Below are 15197 nucleotides of genomic sequence, written 5' to 3'. Positions count from 1 at the left end.
ATATTCCCATGCTGGCCTTAGGCCTGAGATGATGGTGAGTGTGGATCATGTTTCAGAGACACGGCAGGCCTTGCTGAACGTATGAACAAGCCCTAACATGCGTGCTTATGTATATGGTGTGGGGAGAAGGTCGTAGATACAGACACATCTAGAACCGGTTCATCTGAAAGGGGAAGAGATCAGATAATTGTTTCTTTTTTTTATGGGTCAACCTGGTGTCTACTGGAAACTTTTTATTTTTTTTTTGTTTGTATCAGTCAACAGTCACTTCTTAATGGTTTTGGGTAGCACAGGTGCAACGGCCAATTCTATTGGCTGGGTGCAATGCATTGGAAAATTGGGTTTAGGAAGAACAGCTGGCTGTGCTTTCCTTTGATGCTACACAAAAGGAGAACTAGATGACTAGGAGGAGCGGCACACCAGAGTTCTTTTCCTTCTAAGTGTTCTTTATTAAACCATCCATAATATAGCTGCTTCCATGATGTCCCTGCCCAAGGATTACCTTGCCTTAACGCATTTCATTGAAACTGCTTGATCACAACGTAACGTGTTTCACCGAAAAACGGCTTGATCGCAAGTGTGATCCTTGTGATCAAGCCATTTTGATGAAATGCATTAAGGCAAGGTGATCCTTGGGACGGGAAATCGTGGAAGCAGCTACATTATGGATGGTTCAATAAAGAACACTTAGAAGGAAGAGATCTCTGGTGTACAGCAAGCTGAGATGGGCTTTTTTGAACCATCAGTCTAGATGCCCATGGAGATTGTATGAGGTGCAGGTCGATAGCGGTGCTGTATGTGTGGAGGTTTAAATGATAGGAGAACTGGCACCATGTGTTGTGTGAAGCGCCCAGTTGATGGTCCTACAATGTGGTACAGTTTACAATGTCCAAAAACTTTAAAGAACAGACAAACTGGAAAGCAAACTCCCTCATATTTGTATCAATCAAAAGACATTAATACAAGTGATGGCATTTCAACCATTGTCAATAAATATGTCCATAAACAAATACATAAATTCCCACCAGCCTCCCCGTCACCCTCTCGTCAGACAAACTTTGCGCTCCCTCTGTCACAACCACCCTCCCACCCAAGCTCCGCCCATCATCCCTTAATGCATTAGCTGGAATAAAAAAAGAGACATCCAAGAAATTCTCACGCACCCCTCCCCCACCCTCCCAACCAAGTCCTTCTTTCACCAATTGTATCTTTAGAAAAAGAAACTTTAAAAAAAAAAAAAAAAAAAAAGAAAAGCTATGGTCTTTCAACTGTATGTTTTTTTTTTTTATGTCTTCTTTACTCCTATGATGGTCCAATTTATGAAATCCTTCTTGATCATGCCCACTTGGTCATGTAAATCCATATTTCCCAATCACTGAGGTTGGTGTGACGTTGGGAGTGGAATGGTTTCCCTCTTACATTACGCAGTAAGGCTCCCTAGGTAGCAAGGCTTTCGTCCTCCAAAAGGGGATGTGGAGCTGAAGGCAGCTCTTCAGGTCTTTATTAAGTAGGAAACACATGATAGGGTTTACCCCAGCCTGAGTAAAAGTCATCCACACGGCAGTGGACAAGTAGCGATGAGGGATGCTACAGGTTTTGACAAACACCCTCCAGTAACAGGCCACAATATAGGGTGACCAAAGCACCAAGAAGCTGAGGGTAATCCCGTAAAACATCCGCCCCAACCTCTTCTCGCTTTTAAACTCATCCATCCCCAAGAGACGCCTGTTGGCAGTATGGGTGTTTTGACGTATGCCCAGCAAAGTGGGCGGCATCGGCCCCCTTCCGAATCCAGCAATCCAGTTGGCAGCAGCCTGCCCTGTAGCTCCAGGTCCATGGAATGTCCAGTTCTGGCTGATGGCCGGAACCATCTGCACTGGCTTCATTTTGCGGTGGCGGTACTCGAAGAGGAGTAGTTTGGCATAGACAATATGAGTGGCAACGATCAGCACCGCCAACATGAGCATAAATCCAAGGGTATCATTGGCTTTGAAGTAGCGATGTTCAAAAATGCATTGGTCCTCCTCACGGATGAATTTGTAAGTTCCCACATCGAATACCGGCGGGAAGGCCATGGCGACCGAGAGTGTCCAGACCATGCAGATCACTGCAATGCACGTCCACAGCGTCATTCTCTTGGAGTAAAATCGATGGTGGGCGATGGCCATGTAGCGAGTAACACTGATACAGAAAAGCATAAATGAGGCATGGAAGCAAAACAGGACAGCCATGAATGCCACAACTTTACAGCTTAAGAGGCTGTACGCCCAGGCTGAGCCATTGCGGATGGAAAGCAGGACAAATGGAAAACAGGCAGATGATCTGACGGCATCGGCAAGACAGAGGTCCAACAGAAAATAGTAAGGGGCCTTGTGCAAGGAGCGGTCTTTCAACACGAGCAGGGAAACCAGTAAGTTGCCCGCTAAGCTGGCGCATATGATGAAACCCAGAAGCACCAGCTTGAGGTGGGTAGAGATCGCTGTTGACTGGGTTAGAGAGCCAGACAGCTCCTCCGACTCGCTGCCATTAGCCATGTTGGAGGCTGGCTCCAACTAGCCTTTGGTCAGCGGCCCCTTCTCCTTCTGTGCTGCTCCATATCCCAGAACAGTGTTTTTTTTCAGGGGGGCCGGGGGTGAGGGCTTGCAAAGGGGAGGGGATGGAATCAAAGGGGAATGGGAGAAAATGAGAACAAACAGACAAGGGTTGTGTGGGAAGACCAAACTATGAGAATGACTGTGCGGCATATGGTTATTTAGTGACGGAATGGTGGAGGAGAAAATATGGGAGTGAGAAAGGAAAAAAAAAACAGAGGTTATTATTTAATCATCAACACATCTAAAAAAAGTAATACATTAGTCAAGAAAAGAGTCATGGTGAGAGTATTACAGAATGCAGATAAAATAACAGAACAACACATTTCTTTTTTCTTCAAATTTTGCAATTTAAAGTGCAACTAAAAGCAAAACTTTTTTTTCCTTTCATTTTGGATATAGTAAGGGAGAGTTATAACCCCTTTCATTTTTTTTGTTATATGTGTCCTATTTTCCTATATGTGGCCTTCACTTTCTGTTCCATATCCAAAACAAGAAGTGATAGGAAGTCCCGCTAAAGTGAAGTAATCCCTGGTTGTCACCAGAACTACACCAATCAGCCATAACCTTATAACCACCCACCCAATGTTGAGTAGGTCCCCCTTTTTTGACAAAACTGCCCTGACCCATGAAAGCATGGACGACACTAGATCTCGGAAGTATCTGTTGTATCTGGCACCAAGCCGTCAGTAGTAGATCCTTTAAGTTCTGTAAGTTGCAAAGTGGGCCCTCCATGGATTGGACTTCCCATAGTGCATCCTGGTGCCTTCTCTTCCCCAGGTAAGCGAAGCACATGCAGCCAGCCATCCACATGATATAAAAGAAAATGTTATTCCTCAGACCAGGTCACCTTCTTACATTGCACTGTGGTCCAGTTCTGATGCTCATGTGCCCATTATAGGCACTTTTGGCTGTGGACACGGGTCAACATGGACACCCTGATAAGTCTGCTGCTATTCAGCCCCATACATAACAAACTGCGATGCTCTGTGTGTTCTGACACCTTTCTATCAGTACCAGCATTCACTTTTTCAGCAATTTGAACTCCAGTAGCTCTTCTTTTGGGTTTAGACTACACGGGCCAGCGCTTCCCTCCCCACCTCCATCAATAAGCCTTCCCTCCCCACCTCCATCAATGAGCCTTATCTCCCCACGTCCATCAAAAAGCCTCCCCCCACCTCTATCAATTAGCTATCCCCCACCCCCACCCCCACCTCCATCAATGAGCCTTCCCTCCCCACCTTCATCAATGAGCCTTCCCTCCCCACCTCCATCAACGAGACTTCCCTCCCCACCTCCATCAATGAGCCATCCCCCCTCCACCTCCATCAATGAGCCTTCCCACTTCCACCTTCATCAATGAGCTTTCCTCCCCACCTCCATCAATGAGCCTTCCCTCTCCACCTCCATCAATGAGCCTCCCCCCCCACCTCATCAATGACCGCTCCCTCCCCACCTCTATCAATGAGCCTTCCCTCCCCACCTTCATCAATGACCCTTCCCTCCCCACCTCTATCAATGAGCCTTCCCTCCCCACCTTCATCAATGAGCATTCCCTCCCCACCTCCATGAATGAGCCTTATCTCCCCACGTCCATCAATAAGCCTCCCCCCACCTCCATCAATGAGCCTTCCCCCACCCCCACCTCCATCAATGAGCCTTCCCTCCCCACCTTCATCAATGAGCCTTCCCTCCCCACCTCCATCAATGAGACTTCCCTCCCCACCTCCATCAATGGGCCTTCCCCCCTCCACCTCCATCAATGAGCCTTCCCACTTCCACCTCCATCAACGAGACTTCCCTCCCCACCTCCATCAATGGGCCATCCACCCTCCATGTCCATGAATGAGCCTTCCCACTTCCACCTTCATCAATGAGCTTTCCTCCCCACCTCCATCAATGAGCCTTCCCTCCCCACCTCCATCAATGAGCCTTCCCTCTCCACCTCCATCAATGAGCCTCCCCCCACCTCATCAATGACCCCTCCCTCCCCACCTCTATCAATGAGCCTTCCCTCCCCACCTTCATCAATGACCCTTCCCTTCCCACCTCTATCAATGAGCCTTCCCTCCCCACCTTCATCAATGAGCACCTCCCCACCTCCATCAATGAGCCTTATCTCCCCACGTCCATCAATAAGCCTCCCCCCACCTCCATCAATGAGCCTTCCCCCACCCTCACCTCCATCAATGAGCCTTCCCTCCCCACCTTCATCAATGAGCCTTCCCTCCCCACCTCCATCAACGAGACTTCCCTCCCCACCTCCATCAATGGGCCGTCCCCCCTCCACCTCCATCAATGAGCCTTCGCTCCCAACCTCCATCAATGAGCCTTCCCTCCCCACCTCCATCAATAAGCCTTCCCTCCCCACCTCATCAATGACCCTTCCCTCCCCACCTCTATCAATGAGCCTTCCCTCCCCACCTCTATCAATGAGCCTTACCTCCCCACCTCCATCAATGAGCCCCCCCCCACCTCCATCAATAAGCCTTATCTTCCCAGGTCCATCAATGAGCCTCCCCCCACCTCCATACCTCCATCAATGAGCCTTCCCTTTCTACCTCCATCAATGAGCCTTCCCTCCCCACCTCCATCAACGAGACTTCCCTCCCCACCTCCACCAATGGTCCTTCCCCCCTCCACCTCCATCAATGAGCCTTCCCACTTTTACCTCCATCAATGAGCTTTCCTCCCCATCTCCATCAATGAGCCTTTCCTCCCCACATCCATCAATGAGCCTTCCCTCCCCACCTCTAATACTGAGCCTTCCCCCCGACCTCCATCAATGAGCCTTCCCTCCCCACCTCCATCAATGAGCCTTCCCTCCCCACCTCATTAATGACCCCTCCCTCCCCACCTCTATCAATGAGCCTTCCCTCCCCACTTTCATCAATGAGCCTTCCCTCCCCACCTCCATCAATGAGCCTTATCTCCCCACGTCCATCAATAAGCCTCCCCCCACCTCCATCAATTAGCTATCCCCCACCCCCACCCCCACCTCCATCAATGAGCCTTCCCTCCCCACCTTCATCAATGAGCCTTCCCTCCCCACCTCCATCAAAGAGAATTCCCTCCACACCTCCATCAATGGGCCGTCGCCCCTCCACCTCCATCAATGAGCCTTCCCACTTCCACCTTCATCAATGAGCTTTCCTCCACACCTCAATCAATGGGCCGTCGCCCCTCCACCTCCATCAATGAGCCTTCCCTCACCACCTCCATCAATGAGCCTTATTTCCCCACGTCCATCAATAAGCCTCCCCCCACCTCCATCAATTAGCTATCCCCCACCTCCACCCCCACCTCCATCAATGAGCCTTCCCTCCCCATCTTCATCAATGAGCCTTCCCTCCCCACCTCCATCAACGAGACTTCTCTCCCCACCTCCATCAATGGGCCATCCCCCCTCAACCTCCATCAATGAGCCTTCCCACTTCCACCTTCATCAATGAGCTTTCCTCCCCACCTCCATCAATGAGCCTTCCCTCCCCACCTCCATCAATGAGCCTTCCCTCCCCACCTTCATCAATGAGCCTTCCCTCCCCACCTCATCAATGACCCCTCCCTCCCCACCTCTATCAATGAGCCTTCCCTCCCCACCTTCATCAATGAGCCTTCCCTCCCCACCTCCATCAATGAGCCTTATCTCCCCACGTCCATCAATAAGCCTCCCCCCACCTCCATCAATGAGCCTTCCCCCACCCCCACCTCCATCAATGAGCCTTCCCTCCCCACCTTCATCAATGAGCCTTCCCTCCCCACGTCCATCAATGGGCCTTCCCCCCTCCACCTCCATCAATGAGCCTTCCCACTTCCACCTCCATCAATGAGCTTTCCTCCCCACCTCCATCAATGAGGTCCTTCTCATCCAACATCAGTACCTGACCTCACAAATGGGCACACATTCCCAGAGACACCCTCCAAAATATTGTGGAAAGTCTTCCCAGAGGAGTGGATGATGTTATAGCCACAACCCTATGCAACCATGCAACACCATATTAATAGCCATTGTTTTGGAATGGGAAATTGAACATGCTCCAAGCCCTAACCTCAACCCTACTAAACACCTTGGGGATGAATTGGAATGTGCCAGGTCTTTTCATCCAACATCAGTACCTGACCTCACAAATTCCCACAGATACCCTCCAAAATCTTGTGGAAATACTTTCAGTTCCTATAAAAGTGGGAGCTGTTATAGCCACAGAGTTGTGGTGGTGGTGAGGGGACTCCTTATTGATGGCCATGGTTTTAGAATGGGATACCCAACAAGCTCAGGGCCCTGACCTCAACCCTACTGAACACCTTTGGGATGAAATTAAATACCAATTGTGAACCAGGTCTTCTTATCGAACATCAGTACCCGACCTCACAGATGGGCACAAATTCCCACAGACACACTCCAAAATATTGTGGAAAGTCTTCCCAGAAGAGTGGACAATGTTGTAGCCACAAATGAGGGAAACACTATGGTAAAAGCCATGGTTTTGGAATGGGATATCCAACAAGCACTGGGTCCTGACCTCAACCTTACTGAACACCTTTTGGGATGAAGGAGAAGGCCAATCGTGAGGTCTTCTTATCCAACATCATTATCTGACCTCGCAAATGGGCATAGATTTCCACAGAATCTTGTAAATAGTCTTCCCAGAAGAGTGGAGGATGTTATAGCCACAAAGGGTATCTAACCTCACAAATGGGCACACATTCTCACAGACACCCTCCAAAATCTTGTGGAAAGTCTTCCAAGAAGAGTGGAGGCTGCTATGGCCACAAAGAGGACTTTATATTAATGTCCATGTTTTTAAAATAGGATACCCAACAAGCTCAGAGCCCTGATCTCAACCCTACTGAACACTTTTGGGATGAAATTAAATGCCAATTGTGAACCAGGTCTTCTCATCCAATGACCTGACCTGAAAGATGGGCACAAATTCCCACAGACACACTACAAATTCTTGTGGAAAGTCTTCCCAGAAGAGTGGAGGATGGTATAGCCACAAATCGGGGCAACACAATGTTAATGGCCATGGTTTTGGAATGTGATATCCAACAAGCTTTAAGCCATGACATCAACCCTACTGAACACCTTAGGGATAAATGGGAGGGCCCATTGTGAGGTCTTCTTATCCAACACCATTATCTGACCTCACAAATGGTCACAGATTCCCACAGAATGTTGTGGAATGTCTTACCAGAAGAGTGAAGGATGTTATAGCCACAAATGGGGGCAACACAATGGTAATGGCCATGGTTTTGGAATGGGATATCCAACAAGCTCTGAGCCCTGACCTCAACCCTAATGAACACCATGGGGATGAATGGGAAGGACAATTGTGAGTTTTTTTTATCCAACATCATTACCTGACCTCACAAATGGGCACAGATTCCAACAGAATGTTGTGCAAAGTCTTCCCAGAAGAGTGGAGGATGTTATAGCCGCAAAGGTTACCTGACATCACAAATGGGCACAAATTCTCATAGACACCCTCCAAAAGCTTGAGGGTCTTCCCAGAAGATTGGAGGCTGCTATGGCCACAAAGAGGAGCAACACTAAAAGAATAGCCATGATGATGGTTGATGGTTATATTAATGTCCATGGTTTTAAAAATGGAATACCCAAAAGCTCAGAGACCTGATCTCAACCCTACTGAACACCTTTGGGATGAAATTAAATGCCAATTGTGAACCAACATCTCATCCAACATCAGTATCTGACCTGAAAGATGGGCACACATTCCCAGACACCCTCCAAAACTTTGTGTAAAGTCTTCCCAGAAGAGTGGAGGATGTTATAGCCACATAGGGGCAACACCATGTTGATGGACATGGTTTTGGAATAGGATATCCAACAAGCTCCGAGCCCTGACATCAACCAAACTGAACACCTTTGGGATGAATGAAAAGACCGACTGTGAGGTCTTCTTATCAAAAATCATTATCTGACCTCAAAAATGGACACGAATTCCCATAGAATTCTGTGGAAAGTCTTCACAGAAGAGTGGAAAGCCTTCCCAGAAGAGTGGAGGATGTTATAGCCACAAATAGGGGCAACACCATGTTAATGGGCATGGTTTTGGAAAGGGATAGCCAACAAGCTCCGAGCCCTGACCTCAACCCAACTGAACACCTTTGGGATGAATGAGAAGGCCAATTGTGAGGTCTTCTTATCCAACATCATTATCTGACCTCACAAATAGGCACAGATTCCCATAGAATTTTGTGGAAAGTCTTCCCAGAAGAGTGGAAAGTCTTCCCAGAAGAGTGGAGGATGTTATAGCCACAAATAGGGGCAACACCATGTTAATGGACATGGTTTTGGAATGGGATAGCCAACAAGCTCCGAACCCTGACCTCAACCCAACTGAACACCTTTGGGGTGAATGAGAAGGCCAATTGTGAGGTCTTCTTATCCAACATCATTATCTGACCTCACAAATAGGCATAGATTCCCACAAAATCGTATGAAAGTCCCACAGAGGTGTGGAGGATGTTATAGCCATAAAGGGGGCAACTACATATTAATGGCCACGCAGATAGAGGTTATTCTTGGCCGTATTATTAATGGTTTTGTAATGAGATGACCAACAAGCTCATATAGGTGCGATGGTCAGGTGGTCAAAAACGTTTGGCCTTATAATGAATTTCTTCATGGCAATGTCCTCCTTTGTGTAACATTCCTTTGTGATTGTATAGTCTTTCCTTTTAGCTAATGTCCCTCTCTATTCTTCCATTGTCATATTATTTTTAGAGTTTTGGACACAGAAGCATTAACATCTAAAAAGTCTAAAACGTCACATATATAGGTAAAGCCTATAACCACTCATTAGAAGTCACACACCGTCTGCATAATCTTACAAAACGTTTTGCTTTTTGCTTACTCGCCTGGTGATGCGATCAGACGACATGAAAATGGATGAGGTATGAATGGACGGAGATTTACATTCCCTGCAGACGCACGCACATACCTTGGCAGACTTGCAGAACAAATGAAAGTGGACCTGTCATCTCTGCATAAAATTCCACTCATGGGATTAAAATTGGAAATAAAAATTCCTACGGAGGGCTGTCCAAGCTTTTTTGTATCCCAAGGCGTAATTAGAATAAAAGGGATAGCACACTGAATACCGATATTTAGAGAGGAACGTCAGGCAAGCAGCTAAATACAAAACGTAAATACACTCTATTGTCAAAAGTATTGGGACGCCTGCCTTTACACGCACATGAACTTTAATGGCATCCCAGTCTTAGTCTGTAGGGTTCAATATTGAGTTGGTCCACCCTTTGCAGCTATAACAGCCTCAACTCTTCTGGGAAGGCTGTCCACAAGGTTTAGGAGTGTGTCTATGGGAATGTTTGACCATTCTTCCAGAAGAGCATTTGTGAGGTCAGATACTGATGTTGGACGAGAAGGCCTGGCTCGCAGTCTCCGCTCTAATTCATCCCAAAGGTGTTCTATCGGGTTTTGGTCAGGACTCTGTGCAGGCCAGTCAAGTTCCTCCACCCCAAACGCGCTCATCCATGTCTTTATGGACCTTGCTTTGTGCACTGGTCCAAATCATTTGGTGGAGGGGGGATTATGGTGTGGGGGTTGTTTTTCAGGGGTTGGGCTTGGCCCCTTAGTTCCAGTGAAGGGAACTCTTAAGGCGTCAGCATACCAAGACATTTTGGACAATTTCATGCTCCCAACTTTGTGGGAACAGTTTGGGGAAGGCCCCTTCCTGTTCCAACATGACTGCCCACCAGTGTACAAAGCAAGGTCCATAAAGACATCAATGCGCGAGTTTGGGGTGGAAGAACTTGACTGTCCTGAACAGAGTCAACCCGATAGAACACCTTTGGGATGAATTAGAGCGGAGACTGCGAGCCAGGCCTTCTTGTCCAACATTAGTGCCTGACCTCACAAATGCTCTTCTGGAAGAATGGTCAAACATTCCCATAGACACCCTCCTAAACCTTGTGGACGGCCTTCCCAGAAGAGTTGAAGCTGTTATAGCTGCAAAGGGCGGAGCCAACTCAATATTGAACCCTACGGACTAAGACTGGGATGTCATTAAAGTTCATGTGCGTGTATAGGCAGGTGTCCCAATACTTTTGACAATATAGTGTATATATGCGGATTGTATGGTCTGCAAATGGATTTGGTGCTATATTACTTAGCCCTTAATATGAATCCGCAATCTCCCCCTATAGCGTCAGACAGGGAACCAATTTTGCGCTGCTTCATTGCCCGGTGAACAAGCTATAGGCAGTGAAGGGAAATGGCCAACTGCAAGCGTGAAACAGCAAAGAAGTGGTGTCACCAATCTGGCTGTGCCGTGTGGATAAGGGCTCCTGGCCCAGATCCATAAAATGAAAATTAGAAAAATTTGCATCCATGGGGTCGTATTTAGACATGTGCAGAACAGAAAAAATGTATTTCCTTAACGATAGATTCTCCGTGTTACTAATTTTGTTTCGTTAGTTTGTTTCGGAATTCGTTTAGTTTCGTTTCGCTTCGTTTATTCATTTTCAAACTAATTCCAGATTTTCGGAACGATTCGAATTCTGTATGAAGAATAGCTGGTTGATAAGGAATGGGCCGGGAAGCTATTGTTAAAGGGGGCTTCCAGATTCTGATAAGCCCCCCCCCCGCCCAAAGACCCCCACAACCACCACCGGCCAGGGTTGCTGGGAAGAGGCCTATGTCCGCATCAACATAGGGACAAGGTGCTTTGGGGTGGGGGTGGGGGGGGCAGAGTCCAACTGCCTCAAAGCAACCCCCCATGTTCTGGGCATGTGGCCTGGTATGGTTCAGGAGGGGAGTGCTCGCTCGCCCCCCCCCCCCCCCTTTCCTGGTCTGTTGGGCTGCCTGCTTGGATAAGGGTCTGGTATTGATTTTGGGGGGACCCCAAGCCATTTTTTTTTTTTTTTTTTTTACATTTTGGAGCGGGGTTCCACTTAAGATCCATGGATTGGGGGAGACCCCACGCAGTTTTATTTCTGGCTTTCATTTCAGCTCTCATCAGGGAAGCCCTCTGACAGCTGATGAGTCATCGGTTGTTAAGGACGGTTGCGGTCGGGCTTCCTGCCCCGCTCCTTAACAACCAGCTATTCTTCACACAGAACTGAAAGCGGTCGATCATTTTTTGACAGATCTAAATTCATATCGTTCCGAAAATTTGGAATTAGTTAGAGAACGATTAAGCAAACGGATTTCAACAAATTTCAAATAAATTCGTTACTATTTCATTCTGAGATTTGGATACATCTTTGAATAACCAAAAATTGGTCCAAATTAATATTCGGACTGAAACTAATTGAATATCTAGTCGTATTTTACCCTGTATGCATGTAAACCTTTATTCTAACATTTACATCATTATATGCAGAAGCTGCCTTCATCCTAGTAATAGGAGCCGTCTGCATCCTAGCAACGATGAACACTATGGAGAAGATGGCACCTGAGTCCTAGCAACAAAGGACGCTAGACAGCAGAAGCTGCCTGCGCTCTAGCAACAGAAGGACACTAAGTGGCCTCTGCCTCCAGTTTCCTAGCTATAAAGGATGCTAGGTGGCAGAGGTCACCTGTGTCCTAGCGACAAAGGACACTAGGCATAACAAATCGCATGCAACAGAACAAGACTAGGTGGCAGAAGCCACCTGCATCCTAGCAATAAAGGATTCTAGGTGGCAGAGCTCCCTGCATTCTAAAAATGAAGGATACTGGGGAGGCAGAAGCCACCTTGGTCCTAGCAACAAAGGGCACTAGGCAGCAGATGTCACCTGCACCCTAGCAACAAAAGGAAACTAGGTGGCAGAATCCACCTGCATCCTAGCAATAAAGGACACAAGGTAGCAGAAGCTGTCTGCGATGTAGCAACTTACAGCGCAAATGTACTCCATGAAGTAGAAAGAGTTATCTGTGGCCAAGCAATGAAGGGCGCCAAGTGACAGAAACTGCCTTCACCCTAGTAACAGAAGCTGTCTGCACCCTAGCAATGATGAACACCATGGAGAAGATGCCACCTGCATCCTAGCAATAGAACAAGGCTAGGTGGCACAAGCCACCTAGCAATCCTAGCAATGAAGGATGCCGGCTGGCAGAGCTGCCTGGATCCTAAAAACTTGGGGGGGCAGATTCCACCTGCCTCCTAGCAATGAAGGACGCTAGGCAGCAGATGTCACCTGCGTCCTAGCAATGAAGAACACTAGGCAAGGGAAGCCACCTGCCTCCTAGCAATGAAGAACACTAGGCAAGAGAAGCCACCTGCATCCTAGCAATGAAGAACACTAGGCAAGAGAAGCCACCTGCATCCTAGCAATGAAGAACACTAGGCAAGAGAAGCCACCTGCATCCTTGCAACAGAAGGAGGCTAGGTGGCAGAAGCCACTTGCACCAAGAAATGAAGGATGCTAGGTGGCAGAAGCTGCCTGCATCCTAGCAACAAAAGTTACTAGGGGACAGAAGCCCATTAAGATGATCCGCACAGCCTGTGTTTGCTCTTAAGAATCTTCATCTTTACTGAAAAACCACAGTGTACAAACGCAGATGAAACCAGTTGACGTGTTTCAGCCTACAAGGCCTTAATCATAACTAGGGGACAGAAGCCCATTAGGATGATCTACACAGCCTGTGTTTGCTCTTAAGAATCTTCCTCTTTATTGAAAAACCACAGTGTACAAAAGCAGATAAAACCAATTGACGTGTTTCAGCCTACAAGGCCTTAGTCATAACAACTAGCGGACAGAAGCCACCTGTGTCCTAGCAACATGGGACACTAGGCAGTAGATGTCATCTGTATCCAGGTACTTCGTGGTGCCTGTACGGGCCACCCATGAGGGCGGCGTTCCACAAGTGGTTGACTATTCTGCAATAAAACTTTAAAACAATCAAAAGTGACTGGAGCCCCGTATTTTTTTGGACTCAGCCCTGGGGTGAATTGCTTAATCCGTACCTGGCCTCTGGGGGTGCTATCCTGCCTTTGGGGTGTAAGAAGGGTGCTCCATTATATATGTAGTGTTTGTTATATTTACATATTTACTGCTGTATCTATAACTTACCGATCATGCTAACGTACCACCATCTGTAGATGAGAAAATTATTTCCTCGGGTTTCCGAGATCTTAAAAAGTTTTTAACCGAATGACGGGTACAGAGTGGTCGGCCAGTTCTGGGAGGGTGTCATATGACGTCCTCCCCTGATTGCGCCCGCTGCTGAGCGTGAGCGGCATGCTCTGTGATCGCTGTGTCCTGATCACAGATCGGGGTAAAGCGCCAATAAGCAGCTCTTCATCATGTGATCAGCTGTGTCCAATCACAGCTGATCACGATGTAAACACACTTGCCAGTTATCGGCATAATAGCGTGAGGAAAGGAGAGAGCCGGTAACTGGCTAGCGTGAAAGGGGACATGTGCACTGATCCTGATTATCAGTGCAGCCCCAACAGTGCACATCAGTGATGCCAATCAGTGCTGCAAATCAGTGCCCATTAGTACTGCCAATCAGTGCCGCCTATCAGTGCCCATCAGTGCCTCCTATCAGTGCCCATCAGTGCAGTCTATCAGTGCCCATCAGTGTTGTCTATCAATGCCCTTCAGTGCTGCCTAATAGTGCCCATCAGTGTCGCCTATTAGCGCCCATCAGTGCTGCATATCAGTGCAGCCTATCAGTGCCCATCAGTGCTGCCTCATCAGTGCCCACCAGTGCAGCCTATTAGTGCCCATCAGTGCTGCGTATTAGTGCCCATCACTGCAGCCTCATCAGCGCACATCAGTGAAGGAGAAAAATTACCTGTTTGCAAAATGTTATAACAGAAACTAAGAACATTTTTTTTTTTTTAATTTTTGTTCTTTGTGCCCTTCAGTGCTGCCTATCAGTGCCCACCAGTGCCACCTCATCTGTACCCATCAGTGCAGCATATCAGTGCAGCCTCATCAGTGCCGCCTCATCTGTGCCCATCAGTAATGCATATCAGCGCAGTCTCGTCAGTGCCGCCTCATCTGTGCCCATCAGTGCAGCCTATCAGTGACCATCAGTGCTGCCTATTAGTGTCCATCAGTGCAGCCTATCAGTGCCCACCAGTGTGTCCTATCACTGCCCACCAGTGTTGTCCTATCAGTGCACATCAGTGCTGCCTATCAGTGCCCATCAGTGCAGCCTCATCAGTGCCCATCAATGCAGCCTCATCAGTGCCCATCAGTGCAGCCTCATCAGTGCCCATCAATGCAGCCTCATCAGTGCCCATCAGTGAATGAGAAAAATGTTTGCAAAATTTAATAACAGAAACTAAGAAAAACTTTTTTTTTTCCAAAATGTTTTGATTTTTTTTGTTTGTTTAGCAAAAAATAAAAAACCCCAGTGGTGAATAAATACCACCAAAAGAAAGCTCTATTTGTGCAAAAAAAAAAAAAGTCATGGGTACAGTGTCGCATGACCGCACAATTGTCATTCAAAGTGTGACAGCGCCGAAAGCTGAAAATTGGCGCCCTGGGCAGGAAGGGGGGGGGGGGGGGGGGGGGAAGGGGTGTGTGTGTGCCCGGTAGTTAAGGGTCCCTTGAGGGTAGAAAGGCTGAGTAAGTCTGGTGTAGAGCCAGCTTTGTGGAAAGCCTACTAAGTTTTGGTTCATT

At 47.7% G+C, this 15197-nt stretch overlaps 1 protein-coding gene across 1 annotated transcript in view; it reads right to left on the bottom strand.

Moving 5' to 3' along the window:
* Positions 1–913: 913 nt before the first annotated feature.
* GPR173 (G protein-coupled receptor 173) overlaps positions 914–15197 on the bottom strand; it is a 35676-nt gene continuing 21392 nt past the window's right edge. The window contains exon 2 of the mRNA XM_073600738.1: positions 914–2733. Within this exon, the coding sequence (XP_073456839.1) occupies positions 1416–2534 (1119 nt within the window). The 5' untranslated portion in view covers positions 2535–2733 and the 3' untranslated portion in view covers positions 914–1415. The remainder of the gene's footprint in view (positions 2734–15197) is intronic.

Source organism: Aquarana catesbeiana, linkage group LG09 (genome assembly GCF_042186555.1).
Source record: "Aquarana catesbeiana isolate 2022-GZ linkage group LG09, ASM4218655v1, whole genome shotgun sequence".
NCBI lineage: Eukaryota > Metazoa > Chordata > Amphibia > Anura > Ranidae > Aquarana > Aquarana catesbeiana.
The sequence above is the reverse complement of the archived record's forward strand: the minus strand, read 5'-3'. Positions and strand labels throughout refer to the sequence as shown.